The 15,203-nt window shown below is 40.8% G+C and overlaps 1 protein-coding gene across 1 annotated transcript in view; it reads right to left on the bottom strand.

Moving 5' to 3' along the window:
* The window catches only part of TPH2 (tryptophan hydroxylase 2), a 92,179-nt gene that overhangs the window by 53,103 nt on the left and 23,873 nt on the right, over positions 1-15,203 (bottom strand). Inside the window, exons 6-7 of the mRNA XM_032171661.2 lie at positions 6,599-6,795; positions 263-398 (exon numbers count right to left, since the gene is read on the bottom strand). Of these exons, the coding sequence (XP_032027552.1) occupies positions 263-398; positions 6,599-6,795 (333 nt within the window). The remainder of the gene's footprint in view (positions 1-262; positions 399-6,598; positions 6,796-15,203) is intronic.

Raw genomic sequence — 15,203 nt, 5'->3', positions numbered from 1 at the left:
GCCAAGCAGATGGCTCAGTGTTGGGATAAAGCTAGAGCGTCGAGCCAGAGCTGGAATATCAGGGGCCCCCACGGACCCAGCTGAGGAGTCTGATCCTACAGTGAGCCCTTTTCTCTTTAGGTGAGTGACATGACTCTCACTAGCTCAAAGAAATTAGTTTGGAGGTAAAACAGGGCCTAAGTCATTTTCAGGTAAAGTGATCATTGACCACTTTATGGTGTGGTGGTCTCTGTCCAGCCTGGGCTTTAATGTAGGTACTCACGGTTCTGGGGTGTAGAGGGGATCGGAGCCATGCCGGATGTACTGGGTACAGTGGAACACTCTGTAGGCCAGTCCTGCCAGAAAATCTCGTGGGCTCAGGTATCCAGCCACCGGCCTCACCGTGAAGCCAGACCTTTCTAAAAAGGCAACAGAAAGAGCCAACTAAATATTAACCCAGCAAGACTTGAGGGCCCAAGCAGGAGCTTCTACTATTTATAAGGAAGATCCAGAAACAAAGTAATCAAGGTCATAAACCTCTTGACAACTGAGTGACATATAATGTTAACAGCTATCATGTCTGGTGCTTCTGATGACTAAAATCACTCTCAAATGATGGTTTCCAGGAGAACAAGACATTCAAGAAAACGAAAAGAAGGGTGAAAAAAGTATTTAGAGATTTCAATTCAGAAGCCCAATTAGGATAAGAAATCTCAGATAAACTGATTACAATCGAAAGTGACGCTTACCACACGTTACCTGGTATCTTTCTAAGAGACATACCTAGGGATCTCTTCGGTGTGCATGTGTTCAGTGACACACAGCTAAGCACCCCCTTCACTAGCATCTTCAAATCAGTTCACACTGAGGCTTTCTATTGCCAATACCCGCTAACTCCTTCATTCTATATTGTTTTCTGTGATGTTATATCAATTATCATGATTTGGAGAGGTACACCAAAGCCCTACGTGCTCTATTGGCTTATGGTAAGAGGAAACAAAGCAAGAATGCAATAAAGTCTATAAACCTGCCCTATACCACTAATTCAATTAGGTTGTGAGCCATCAGTGTTCTCAGTCTAAGGGCTACTTAATGTTTTCTTCTCAGGAAGGCCCAGAAAACTTACAACAGAAGGGCTATTCTTTTTTTTTTTTTCAAATACGCATTTTATTAAAATGTTGTATAGAGTCGTGCATTGCTTAACAATGGGGATACATTCTAGGAAATGCATTGTTAGGTGTAAATCTAACAATGATTTTGTTTACATTGTTGTGTAAATCTCATAGAGTGTACTTACACAAACCTAGATGGTACAGCCTACTCCTAGGCTACAAATCTGTACAACACATTACTATACTGAATACTGTAGGCAACTGTAACACATTAGGAAGTATTTGTGTCTCTAAACATATCTAAACATAGAAAAAGTACAGTGAAAATACAGTATTATAATCTGATAAGATCATCACTATGCATGAGGTCCATTGTTGACCGAACAGTCTATATGTAGCACATGACTATTTTTAAATGGCTGCTTTAGTTTTATTCTCTTCTCACAAGAGCAGTTCTATTTTTTAATATAAATTGTATATATTTAAGGTGTATAACTTTATGTTTTGGTACACACATACAGTAAGTCCTCAACATCATCGATAGGTTCTTGGAAATTGTGACTTTAAGTGAAATGACATAAAGCAGTGCCCAGAATAACATCATTTCCTTCAACATTGTATTGTCATAATGTTGATGAGGGGAAAACTTGGTTTTGTTATACATCATTTCAGTTTAAGCCACAGTTTTCAAGAACCTATCGATGACGTTAAGTGAGGATTTACTATAATAGTGAAATGATTACTACATTCAAGTTCATTAATATATCTTTCTTCTCATATAGTTATTGTGCACATGCGTGTATGGGTGTCTACGTGTGTGTGTGTGTGTGTGTGTGTAGTAAGAGTACATATAATTTAGTAACAAATTTCCCTTATGTAATATGATATTATTAACTATAGTCCTTATGCTGTTCATTAAATCTCTAGATTACCAGGCACTGTGGCTCACACCTGTAATCCCAGTACTTTAGGAGGCCAAGGTGGGTGGATAGTTTGAAGCCAGGAGTTCGAGACCAACCTGGGCAACATGGCAAAACTTTGTATCTACTAAAAATAAAAAAATTAGCTGGCATAGGCAGCATGCACCTGTAGTCCCAGCTACTCGGGGAATACAGGTGAGGCACAAGAATTGCTTGAGCCTAGGAGGTGGAGGTTGCAGTGAGCCGAGCTTACGCCACTGCACCCCAGCTTGGGCAACAGAGCAAGACTCTATCTAAAAAATAATAATTATAAAAAAAGATCTCTAGACTTATTCATCCTATCTAACTGCAACTTTGTACTCTTTGACCAATATCTCCCCTCTTACTCCACCTCCTGCCCCTTGTAACCACTGTTCTATTCTTTGCTTCTGTGTATTTAACTTTTCCAAATTCCACATATGAGATAATGCAGTATTTTTCTTTCTGTGTCTGGCTTACTTCATTTAGCATAATGTCCTGGAAGGCTATTCCTCTAACTCATCAGGAGAGTACCACGCAATGGTTGAAAATGATCTTAAGAGGCAAGAACCAACTAAGCTTATAAAACAGGCCCATCCTGGGATTTCTGGTACCTGCTGGAAATAACCTGTTCTCAGGCCTCCTCAGACCCATAATTCGAACAACACTATGTCCATTCCAAAAGCCTTCACTTTGGATTATTCCCCGGTGAATATCAAAAAGATAAGTGTATTTTCTTCTTTTTCCATATTACATCAATTAAGCCAGTATATCCCACATGTGGGACATATGTAACAGTACACAGAGGAACACTTTTTTTAATAGTTATGTATTTTATTTTTATGTGAATTAGAAAAAATATAAAACCATGACATCAAGAACTTTGAATCTGTAGATACCATTGCTTTAAAAGTTTCTGTCTTAAATAAATTAGGTATTTTAAAAGTGAGTCAATGAAATGATATAATGACACCTATACTTACATCATACTATCTACATGCCAGTGCGTGATACAAACTAGGCGATATATCCAGTTCACCAAGGGTTGTGGAAAACAATAATGAAAGAAATAGCTAAGACTCTGCCATGCTTAATGTGTGTTAGGCACATTAGACCTTTAAGGTATATCAATTAATTTCTCCTCTCAACCACCTTGTGAGGTAGATAAAATTACTATCTCCATTGACAGAGGGGGAAACAGAGACACAGAAAGGTTAAGGTGACTCTTCTAAGGTCACATAGCTAGGAAGGGGCAGAGTGGGGACTCAAGCCCTGACATTCTACATCCAGGGTCTATGGTCCAAGCCACTATACCATACTGCCTCTCATAAGAATGTTAATTTGGGGGGCGAATACGGCAATATTTATGAGGTGATATTCTAACTATTGGGGTTTGGGGAACAATGCAATAAAAAGCCATCTCAACATAAGGAGCTCTTGGTGAAGAGGTAATATGCATATCTCTGTGGGAAACAAAGAAGAAGATGACAGGAGAATACAGTCTAGTTAAACAACAACATAAGGCATGAGGTAATTAGGTGCTAATTAAGTGACACTGATCGGTAGTTCTCAATCTCTTTTCCTCAGTAACAAATACAGTAGATAACATTCACGCATAACACAGAATGAAATCAGAGTGGGAGAGATCATGGTGGCTGCTACGATCAAGATTCATGAAGGAGGCAGGACTTGCTCTGAGTCCTGAAGAATAGGTAGAATTTGAGTAGGTGGAGAAGAGATGAAATTTTCTAGTAAGGAACAGAGTTTAAGCAAAGGTAAAGAGAGCCCACAGCAAGGGCAGAGGGTTTGTACAGGGCAGTTGCAGCAGGAAACTAACTTGGAAACCTGGGTCAGGGCCTCAGATTGAGGCTGAGCTGTTCAGACTTGAGCATGTAAAACAGAGATCAGCAAACTATCACCTGCAGGCCAAATCCAGCCCACTGCCTGTTTTTGTACACCCCAAAAGTGAGAATAGTTTTGCTTGTTTGTTTGTTTGTTTTGAAACAGAATCGCACTCTGTCACCCAGGCTGTAGTGCAGTGGCGTGATCTCAGCTCACTACAACTTCTGCCTCCCAAGTTCAAGTGATTCTCGTGCCTCAGCCCCACAGGTAGCTGGGACTGCAGGCGCCCACCACCATGCCCAGCTAATTTTTGTATTTTCAGTAGAGACAGCGTTTCGCCATGTTGGCCAGGCTGGTCTCGAACTCCTGACCTCAAGTGATCTGCCTGCGTTGGCCTCCCAAAGTGCTGAGGTGTGAGCCACTGCACCCAGCCAGTTTTTATATTTTTTAATAGACACATTTAAATGGCCTCTTGGCCCAAAAAGCCTAAAATATTTACCATCTGGCCTTTTACAAAAAAAAGTTTGCCAGTCCCAGTGAAAACAAGAGGGAGCCAATGATAGTTTCTAAGCAGAGATGTCAGAAAAAAAAGTAATGTTTTAGAAAGTAACATTTATGGGCAGTGGGCAGGAGAGTTAAGGGAAGAAAATATAGGCATCAAGGTTATAAAATGATGAGGACCTCAATTTGGATGCCAGCAGTAGAATGGAAAGAAAAGGACAGATTTACCACATGTCATGAAGCCATAAGTGGCAATAGGGGGAGATTGTGGTAGGCTAAATAATGGCCCCCCAAGGATGCCTACCTCTTAATCCCCTGAATCTGTGAGTATGTGACCTTACATGGCAAAAGAGACTTTGCAGATGTTATTAACTTAAGGATCTTGAGATGGAGAGACTGTCCTAGATTATTTGGGTGGGGCCAATATAATCATAAGAGTCCTTATAAGAGGGAGGCAGAAGGGTCAGAGTCAGAGAAGGAGATGTGACAATGGAAGCAAGAAGAGTCCACGAGCCAAGGAATGCAGGAGAACTCTAGAAACTGGGAAAAGCCAGGGCACAGAAGCCACCAGAAAGAATGAGCCCTGTCAACACCCTGATTTTAGACTTCTGAGCCCCAGAACTGTGAGATAACTTGTGTTGTTTTAAGTCACAAAGTTTGTGGTAATGTGTTACAGCTATAATTGGACACTAACACAAAGAAGGACTGAGTATGGGATTGGGGGATAAAGTGGGCAGGAATTCAGAGGAGTCCTTAGAGGCAAGCCTGATGAGTTTAGAAAAAACAGTACTGATAGAAACTGGGGAGACAAGCAAGAAAGCAAGTTCCAGGAAAGAGAGCAGGCAATGAAGTTTTTGCTTTTGGAACTATTGCACTTGAAAGAAGAGAGAGAAAAGGGCAGAGAATCCAAGGACTTAAGCACAAGGAAAAACAGAGGAGGAGGCGGGACCACCATGAAACTTTGCCTCTTCCCCCAACCCCTCACAAGCCTATTTCCCAGCTATTGTTTCAAGGGGGTGTTGCCAGTGAAGGGACCCACAGGGTGTGAAATGATGTCACTGTATGATTCATCGGGTTCACTAGTGTAACATCAGCAACAAGTACAATTCCTGACACACAAATTATAATGTAAAGTATTGATCAATTAGTTTATTGATTGATTGACTAGTTGTGTGACCAGAAAGGGGTCCCATTCCAGACCCCAAGTGAGGATTCTTGGATCTCACGCAAAGAATTCAAAGTGAGTCCATTAAAGTGAAAGCAAGTTTATTAAGAAAGTAAAGGAATAAAAGAACACTACTCCATAGGCAGAGCTGTGGAATGGATCGCTGGTTGCCCATTTTTATGGTTATTTCTTGATTATATGCTAAACAAGGAATGGATTATTCATGAGTTTTCCAGGAAAGGGGTGGGCAATTCCCAGAACTGAGGGTTTCTCCCCTTTTTAGGCTATATAGGGTAATTTCCCGACATTGCCATGGCATCTGTAAACTGTCACAGCACTGGTGGGAGTGTCTTTTAGCATGTCAATGCCTTATGATTTGTGTATAACGAGTAGTGAGAATGACTAGAGGTCACTCTCATCTTCATCTTGGTTTTGGTGGGTTTTGGCTGGCTTCTTGACTGCAACCTGTTTTATCAGCAAGGTCTTTATGACCTGTATCTTGTGCTGACCTCCTAGCTCATCCTATGACTTAGAATGCCTTACCTCCTGGGAATGCAGACCAGCAGGTCTCAGCCTTATTTTACCCAGCCCCTATCCAAGATGGAGTTGCTCTGGTCCAAACGCCTCTGACAGTTGCCTGATTTCTCCTACAGGAAAGTCACTAATATTCAACATTATCCATAAAATATCATCATTCAGTACATAATTTTTAACAAAGCAAATAAAAAGGCAATTTTGGACGTCATTTCATACTCATGTAGCCCAGCATAGCAGCTCCTGGATCAGAAAAAGCTCAGAGCTGAACCTGCAAATATCCTTTGGGCCTTACCATTTACAACAGCCAACCACAAAGAGGCCTCAGCAAGCCCCTGAGCTGCAAATACAGCTGAGTCGCTGCTCTGCTTCCCACAGGTGTCCACAGGTAATTGTTGGCTCAAAGCCAACAACTTTTTAAATCACTATTTTTCCTTTTTTGGAAGAAGAGCCATTTGCTGCAACCTGTGTCCTTGGAAGGCAATTGAGGATATTGACTAATAAGAGCAGCCTGTGTGAAATCTTACCTTTCAGAAACATGGAGACATCTTCGAGTTGAGGCACATTGTCCTCTCTGTAGCCACAGTATTTAGTCAGCAGAGGGAAGGTTTTCAAATACTCTCGGCAAGCATGAGTGGGATAGAGTTTGGAGAGCTCTCGGAATACAACACCCCAAGTTTTAGTTTCTTCTTCAGTATACTCCACCCTGGGAATGGGCTGACCACTAGGCAGGAGAGAAGAAAACTAAATGACTCTAGCTTTGAATCACTGAGTTAAGTATTTTCTCACCTCAATACCTATCGCAAGTCAGACCCTGGCAAAGCGGAGCACATGAGCTTCTGAAAGGATCCCATTAAGTATTATTTTTTAAAGCAAATGCTAACCTTCTAATGTCGTGCATGTGTATTTGAATTTCCATATAAATTATTTTTTAATTCAGTTATATCTTCACACATCCTTAGAGAAATGTGATAAGATTTATATTCTTGGCCGGGCGCGGTGGCTCACGCCTGTAATCCCAGCACTTTGGGAGGCCGAGGCAGGTGGATCACGAGGTCAGGAGATCGAGACCATCCTGGCTAACACGGTGAAACCCCGTCTCCACTAAAAATACAAAAAATTCTCCGGGGTGGTGGTGAGCGCCTGTAGTCCCAGCTACTCTGGAGGCTGAGGCAGGAGAATGGCGTGAGCCCGGGAGGCGGAGCTTGCAGTGAGCAGAGATTGCGCCACTGCACTCCAGCCTGGGCGACAGAGCGAGACTCCATCTCAAAAAAAAAAAAAGATTTATATTCTTAAACTGAGGTCAGTAACAAGTAATAGTTCCGGGTTGGAAGGAACTGGTTTAGGTACAAAACTATTCTCTGAGAGCATTTTCTGCAAACACCTAACAACAGTAATAAATAAATGTTTTGTCTCTTAAAAATAAAATTGCTTTATGGGTTCTTTTTGTCCCTTGCCCAGACTCACCCCAATCTTCAAGTGTAATTCTGAGATTATTTCTTCAATGTCCAAAATGTCTGGGAGATACTGAAAGACTATGCTGAATTTAAAAGTGAAAGTTTTGCAAACCAAAAAATAAGGAGCATTCATTGCAGGTCATGCTGAAAGAAACACACATTAAGCCCCCTCAATTTAGGATGAGGTCAGCAAACTTTTTCTGTAAAGAGCCAAAAAGTAAATATTTTAGGCTTGTGGGTCATATGGTCTCTGTCACAACTGTTCAGTTCTGCCACTATATCTCAAAAGCAACCATGCACAATAACAAATGGATGTAGGTGTATTTTAATAAAACTTGTCTTTATTTGGCCCATAAACAGTAGTGTGCTAGTGACTGATTTAGAATATTGAGACACCGTGCTGGACTGAAGTGTTCAGAGAGAGCTTCCTGGAGGAGGCACAACTTGAGCTGAGACTTTTTGGCCAGGTAAAGACCTACAGGTTCCGACAAAAAGAAAGTCAGGGGAAACTGGCGCTCTAATATAATAGCAGCCAGCAGCCACAGGCAAGGAACATACCTCGTGATGCAACCAGGGATGGGTAGAAGGAAGAGAATACAAATATTTGCTTTTGTAAGCTATTGCTTGAGGGACCCGAATCTGAATTTAGCCTCTGATTAAGATACCTATTCTGAAACTCAGATAGGATTTGAGAAAACCTCTCATGACATACTCAACGGCCACCTGCAGCACGCCCTCACTTCCCACCCTGGCCATGCGTCAGAAATTCTGCCTCTGCAATTAGCAAATATACATGTACAACATACGGAAGTCCAAACATATACATGTAAAACTAGGAGTTGTGCCCCTGCAATCTACAAATCCAGCCTATAGCAGGTGGTCACTACAGGAACCCATGCATACACAGCTACTGTCACTCGGGGTTGCTGCAGTGAGAGGGGCATCTTCAATGAGCTAGGATCATTCAGGGGCACCCCTGAGGTAGAGAAAAATGAGATAGAGGACTATAACAAGAATAGGCTATCAAACAGATCCCCTAGCTGCCTTCCTTCTCCTCAACCCTCTACATATTTCAGTGTTCTCGGCAAAATACTTTCTGTTTAAAGTTCAGGTCCAAATGGAGTTTCTCCTGCCCCCAAATTATTTTTGTTTAAAAAAAATTAATTGCAGTACATGAGGGATGAGGGAATAACACATACTGAAGAAAAAAACAGAAATTCACATTTGCTTTCTCTAAATACCAAGACTAGGTCTTCCACAAACCAAATTAGAACACGATTAGCCTTGTTTAAATTTGGCTGTTGATAACAAATAAAAAATTACAACCTGGCGAATATTTGCTGGGAAGATCAAGGCTTCTAAGACCTTGCACCTGTGATGAATTTAGAATGAAAGCTTGAAACGAAAAGACAAAAATAGAAAAGGTGTAAGGAAATAAGTATATAAATGGTCTGCCTCTGGTTCCAGAAAATTCAGCTAAGTCTGTTTGAGATGGGTAAGCCAGTAAAGCTAATAAGGGCTGTGCATTATCAGAAGGTAGGAAAGTAATGAGGCTGAGACAATAAAGGAAATATTGAGAAGCCATTTGAGACGAATCGTTAGGTCAAACTTTTCCCTTCAACATCAATCTGCAAACATGCAGCATTTCAGAGGGGAGCTGAATATTCAAGAGGCAGAATGAGATCAAGTGTAAATTAGGATAGGAAGAAAGAGTTATACAGGTCTGTTACTTAATAATGAACTTCCAGCCTCGCAGTCTTGGGAATATGAGTGGTCGTGTATGTTGTCAGCTGTTCTGTTTGTCTCTCCTGGATAACTTGGCCTGTTCTTTGAGTTAAAAACTGGTGCAATGTACTGCTGCTACCCTAAACCCAAGTAAGTCGGCCTCCAGTCATATCGACAGATTTCTCATACCACTCTAACCCCACACCCCAGGTAACTCTTTAAGGTAAATATTTAAAAATCAATTTGATCGCAAAGTAAATACTAGTTTTATCTACTTCATGTCTGTTGAAAATATCCAAAATACAGAAAAAAATAAGAAATTTTCCATTTTTCTATGTAGTTAATACAAGCATACAGTAACAGCTGATATTTGAGAGCTTACTATGTGCCAGGCATATGTTTCAGGTTAAGTGTTTTTATATGAATTGACCCATTTGATTCTCACAATTCCATGAGGTAGATACTGTTATTATCCCTCATTTTATGGATGAGGAAAGTGAGGCTCAGAGAAATTAAGCTGCTTGTCTAAAATCATGGATTCAGGCTTAAAACCTAGTCAGTCTAGCTGAAGACTGGCTGTAATCTTAATGGATTAGTATACACAAATTAAACGAAAAATTGTACTCCAGACTGATGGAGTAAAATTGATTTTTCACATCCCAACTTATTTTTCACATACCAAACTAAAATAAGGTTTATAGGTATATGTATTCATATGTAGAAAATCTCATATACAATTATATGTCATCATGATACTAGGATGTATTTGTAGATCACAAAGAGTACTTTCATCTTTATTCACTATTTAACCTTCTCATTAAGACTATGAGGTTTTACAAGGCTCCTCAACAAAATAAACATGTGTTTGGGGCACCAGGAATGCAAGGCACTCACATTTTTTTAGGACTTTGAAATTTGACATTTGGGGAAAAAAATCATAGTCATGGGGAAAATCAGAATGTGTTGTATTTCTCTGAATTTGTTATGGGTTAGTGGGTTTTTTGTAAATCATGTATAAGAAGGGAGCCAGAGGGGTGCCCTGGTCTTTTCAAGGCCTTCGATATATCCTTGTATATCATTATGTATCTTTCTTTCTTTTTTGAGACAGAGTCTTGCCCTGTCGCCCAGGCTGGAGTGCAGTGGCACAATCTCGGCTCACTGCAAGCTCTACCTCCCGGGTTCACGCCATTCTCCTGCCTCAGCCTCCCGAGTAGCTGGGACTACAGGCGCCCGCCACCGCGCCCGGCTAATTTTTTGTATTTTTAGTAGAGATGGGGTTTCACCGTGTTAGCCAGGATGGTCTCGATCTTCTGACCTCGTGATCCGCCCGCCGCGGCCTCCCAAAGTGCTGGGATTACAGGCGTGAGCCACCGCGTCCGGCCCGTTATGCATCTTTCTATGGGCACATGTTGTAATGTATATATATAACAGAAGTCATATTCCAGCATCCTACAACTCTGCTCTGGTCCAAAACTAAAGTTACGTAAGGACTCCACATTCTAGAGAAATTCTCCAGCAGCTGAAGCCAACCATCTCCTTACAGGGCTTGGTGAGAGGCAGCACAAATGGCCCTATCACCAACAAACTCCTCCTGTATCACCTGTAACACACTTTCCCCAGACCTCATCCACCAGCCAACTAGGGAATCAGAGATGCTCAGCATTGTGAGGAGGTCGGTGTTTGAGGGAAAGGGCAGTTTATTTCCTCCTCTCAAAGTCAAGACAGCAGGCTGCCCCCTGAGAGCGCACCTGCGAGAAGTGGAGTAGAGCACTTCCTTTCTCAACTGACCCTTACTGGGCAGCAGGATCCAGGCCCCCAGGTGCTGCCACCACTGCAGAGCAGGGGACCGACAGTCCCTGGGAGAGTGTCTGGAGGCCTGGGAGGATGGTGTACCATGGGGAGCCTGCACATACGTCCTCTGAAATTTGAGGTTCACGTGAACATGAAGTCTAATGCCCAGCAAAATCTAGACATTTATGTGGGACCCAATGTGGTGTGCCTGCGAGAAAGATGGAAAAGTCCCACGCCATCCAGTTCTGCTCAGTTCTTAGGAGGCAGAAGACACCACAGTGGTCCCTATCACCGTCATGAAGAAGCTCTGAGGGCTGCCCCAGCTATGGTATGTCACTGACAAGGCCAAGGGAGGCAGAGCACATTTCTGCAGCTGTGGAGGTGAGGGAATGGTCTCCCCCAAGAAAACTATGCCTAACACGATTTCAGCAGAGAACACTCTATCAAAAGCGATTTGTCAGAACCAGGGTGAGTGTGGCCTGAGACCTACTCACCACTGACATTCCAGCAAGCATGTAAAAGGGCCTCAGCCTCCTCCCTTCCTCCTCGCAGCCCCCAACTCTAGAAGAAATAGGTCTTACAGAAGGGAAGGAAAAGTGTCTCAGAACCAGGGAACTCCCCAACAAACACACGCACGTCCACACACGTTCACTCCAAATAACTGCGGGAGAGGGAGGATACACTCTGAATCAAGTTTGAGATTAATATTTTTTAAATGAACAAGACCAGGTCTTAAATACCCAAATGAGACTATACTAATAATTGAAAATGACAGGAAATTAGATGTTGCTAAGGAACTTGCTTCCCAGCAGGAAAATGGAATTCAACCCAATACAGTTGAAAGTGAAGAGTGGGAAAAATAAAACCATTTTATGTTGCTACAAGATGATACTCCTCAACAGACTAATTATATGTAAATATTATAATTGGATATCTAGAGAGTCTCCTGCATTTATATGGAATTTGTTGGGATTACAGCATTCTCAACAACCACCAAAATTATAATTCACAGGTTCTTAATTTACTGGAGAAAAACAAATGGGACTTTCAGTAGTTTCCATTCACTGTAGATTCTGCCCTCTTGTCAAAGAATGGCAAACTAAGATTGTATGAGCATTGATAGGGAACCAGTGTTCAGTGATGGCAGTACTATAAAGGGGCTAAACTGGTCACCATGGGGATGTCAACTTGAAAATAGGGAAAACTCCCTGGTGGATTATGTTACTCAGAGATGACTGAGAACTTTCTTTGAAAATATTGAAGGCTGTGGGAGGCATCTGTCTGCCTGTATGGTTAAACCCCACTCTTCCTAGAGAAAGGGAGATGATTCTGAAAAACCAGCCTTGTGCCTGCAGAGAAGAGGGAGTGGAAAGTGCATAGACAAATCTAATTGAGGGCAGGTATAGATATAGTTATTCTGTGCGAGTCCTGAGCTTGTTAGACCAAAGTTGTTTAACAAACACATTTTTAACTTAGAAATCCAGGGACATATGCCCCACTGAGACTGAAATTGTGGAAGTTCTTTCTACAGCCAGATGAATAAGCAACAATGCTTTCATTTTATTTAACTATTATTTGATCTTCTCCTCCAGCGGTCCAACAGCAAGCTATTTTTCTTACACATTTTTTTTAATTAGGGGAATTGGAAAATACTCGATTTTGATGCTGTATCCTGGCTGCCTCCTGGAGTTCTTGCTGCTGGAATTCCTAATATGAGATGCAGTTTCTCAGCTTGTGTTATCTTTAGAAGAACTTCAGTGTGGGGAAGCAATTCACTTATTCATTGGAGGAAGATGTGACAGGCTGCAATTGATAGTATTTACATCAAGATGGCAAGACTGTCTGAAACACAACACCAATTGTGTTCTTTGAAAACAGCCAGATTTTCTCAGTGGCAAGAACCAAACAGAGCAGAAAATAACAGAGAATTGGGTAAGGGAATGGGTGAATCTGGTAGAAACAGTTAAGAATGAACTCATTTACTATTTTATTTCATTACATGTTCCTTAGGGCAGGAGATGCCTCACTTATTCAAGAGATGTTTATCTGCCTGGAATAGACTGTCCCTCTCATCTTTTCTTTCCTTCCCCACCTTTGGTGTTTCTGTCTTGATTGACATTTCTACCTGGGGGTTGCAGAAAACAAATAAGAAGAGATTAAATGCATCAACCTTGCAACTCATTAGCAATTAGCAGCTCCTCGGCATGTTCTGCACATGTATCCCAAAACTTAAAGTATAATAAAATACATATATAATTTTACTGTATGTATACTATACCTTAATTTCTAAAGTGTAATTTATGGTGTTGAATCAATAAAACCACAGAATCCTTAAAAAAAAAAAAAAAGATTTAGACAGGGCCTTTGAAGAAAGATTATGGAAACATCAAGGCTAGTGGTCTCTTATTCCTTCTTGATTTATGAGATGACTTTGTTGCACTCCACAATAAATATACCCTGAATTTGGCATAATTTCCAGAAAGCTATTTGTAATTTATCCCCTTTCCTTCTTATTCAAGAAATCACCTAAGAATATAGAAGACAGGTTGACACTATTCTAACATTATTATAAGAATAACCTTATTTTTAATCTAATGTAACTTTTTAAAGGAATTCATCGCTCAAGATACATTAAAGACCTAAATGTAAAACCCAACACTATAAAAACCCTAGAAGAAAACCTAGGCAGTACCATCTTGGATATGAGAACAGGCAAAGATTTCATGTAAAAGACACCAAAAGCAATTGCCACAAAAGTAAAAATTGGCAAGTGGGATCTAATTAAACTTAAGTGCTTCTGTGCAGCAAAAGGAACTACCAAGAGAGTAAATGGACAACCTACAGAATAGGAGAAAATATTTGCAAACTACGCATCTGACAAAGGTCTAATATCCAGCATCTATAAGGAACTTAAACCAATTTATTAAATTGGTGCAAAAGTAATCGCAGTTTCTAACACAAGAGAAAAACAACCTCATTAAAAAGTGAGCAAAGGGCATGAGCATTTTTCAAAAGAAGGCATACATGCAGCCAATAATCATGAAAAAAAGCTCAACATCACTGATCATTAGAGAAATGCAAATCAAAACCACACTGAGACCATCTCACACCAGTCAGAATGCTTATTATTTAAAAATCAAAAAAATGACAGATGCTGGCAAAGTTGCAGAGAAAAGGAAACACTTATACACTGTTGGTGGGAGTTTACATTAGTTCAACCATTGTGGAAAGCAGTATGGCCATTCCTCAAAGAGCTAAAAGCAGAATTACCATTCAACCTAGCAGTCCCATTACTGAGTATATACCCAGAGGAATATAAATCATTCTACCATCAAGACACATGCATGCAAAACTTCACTGCAGCACTATTTACAATAGCAAAGACACAGAATCAACCTACATGTCCATCAGTGACAGACTGGATGAGGAAAATGTGGTACATGTACACTATGGAATACTATGCAGCCATAAAAAATGAGATAATGTCTTTTGCAGGAACATGGATGGAGCTGGAGGCTATTATCCTTAGCAAAGTAATGCAGGAACAGAAAACTAAACACTGCATGTTCTCACTTGTAAGTGGGAGCTAAATGATAAGAACTTATGAACACAAAGAAGGAAACCACAGACACTGGGGTCTTCTGGAGGGTGCAGGGTGAGAGGAGGGTGAGGAGCAGAAATGTAAACTATTGGGTACTAGGCTTAACACCTGGGTGATGCAATAATATGTACAACAAAACCCCATGACATGTGTTTACCTATGTAACAAACCTTCACCTGTACCCCTAAACCTAAAGTTAAAAAAAAGAATTCATCATCACAAAATTTATAATTAATTGCTATCAAGCATTTGTTGCATGTCTCACAACTGAGGTGTCACACCAGGTGTGTAGAAATTTCAATCAGTAATTGATGACTCTCATTTTTAGCCAGTGACCATAGTGTTACCTAGTACTATATTAGTTGGTACCACCTTCATGAAATAGTATCACTTGCATCCAGGTGTCTACAGAGTACAGCCAAATACTCAATGAGTATTCAAGAAGATCGCTTATGCCTCTGAGACTGGCAAAATATTGCCAGAATATATATGTATATATTCTGCATCAACTAAAAATACAAAAATCCTAAAAATACTAAAATTAACCGGGCATGGTGG

Source organism: Hylobates moloch, unplaced genomic scaffold (assembly GCF_009828535.3).
Source record: "Hylobates moloch isolate HMO894 unplaced genomic scaffold, HMol_V3 SCAFFOLD_12, whole genome shotgun sequence".
NCBI classification, from domain to species: Eukaryota; Metazoa; Chordata; class Mammalia; order Primates; family Hylobatidae; genus Hylobates; species Hylobates moloch.
The sequence above is the reverse complement of the archived record's forward strand: the minus strand, read 5'-3'. Positions and strand labels throughout refer to the sequence as shown.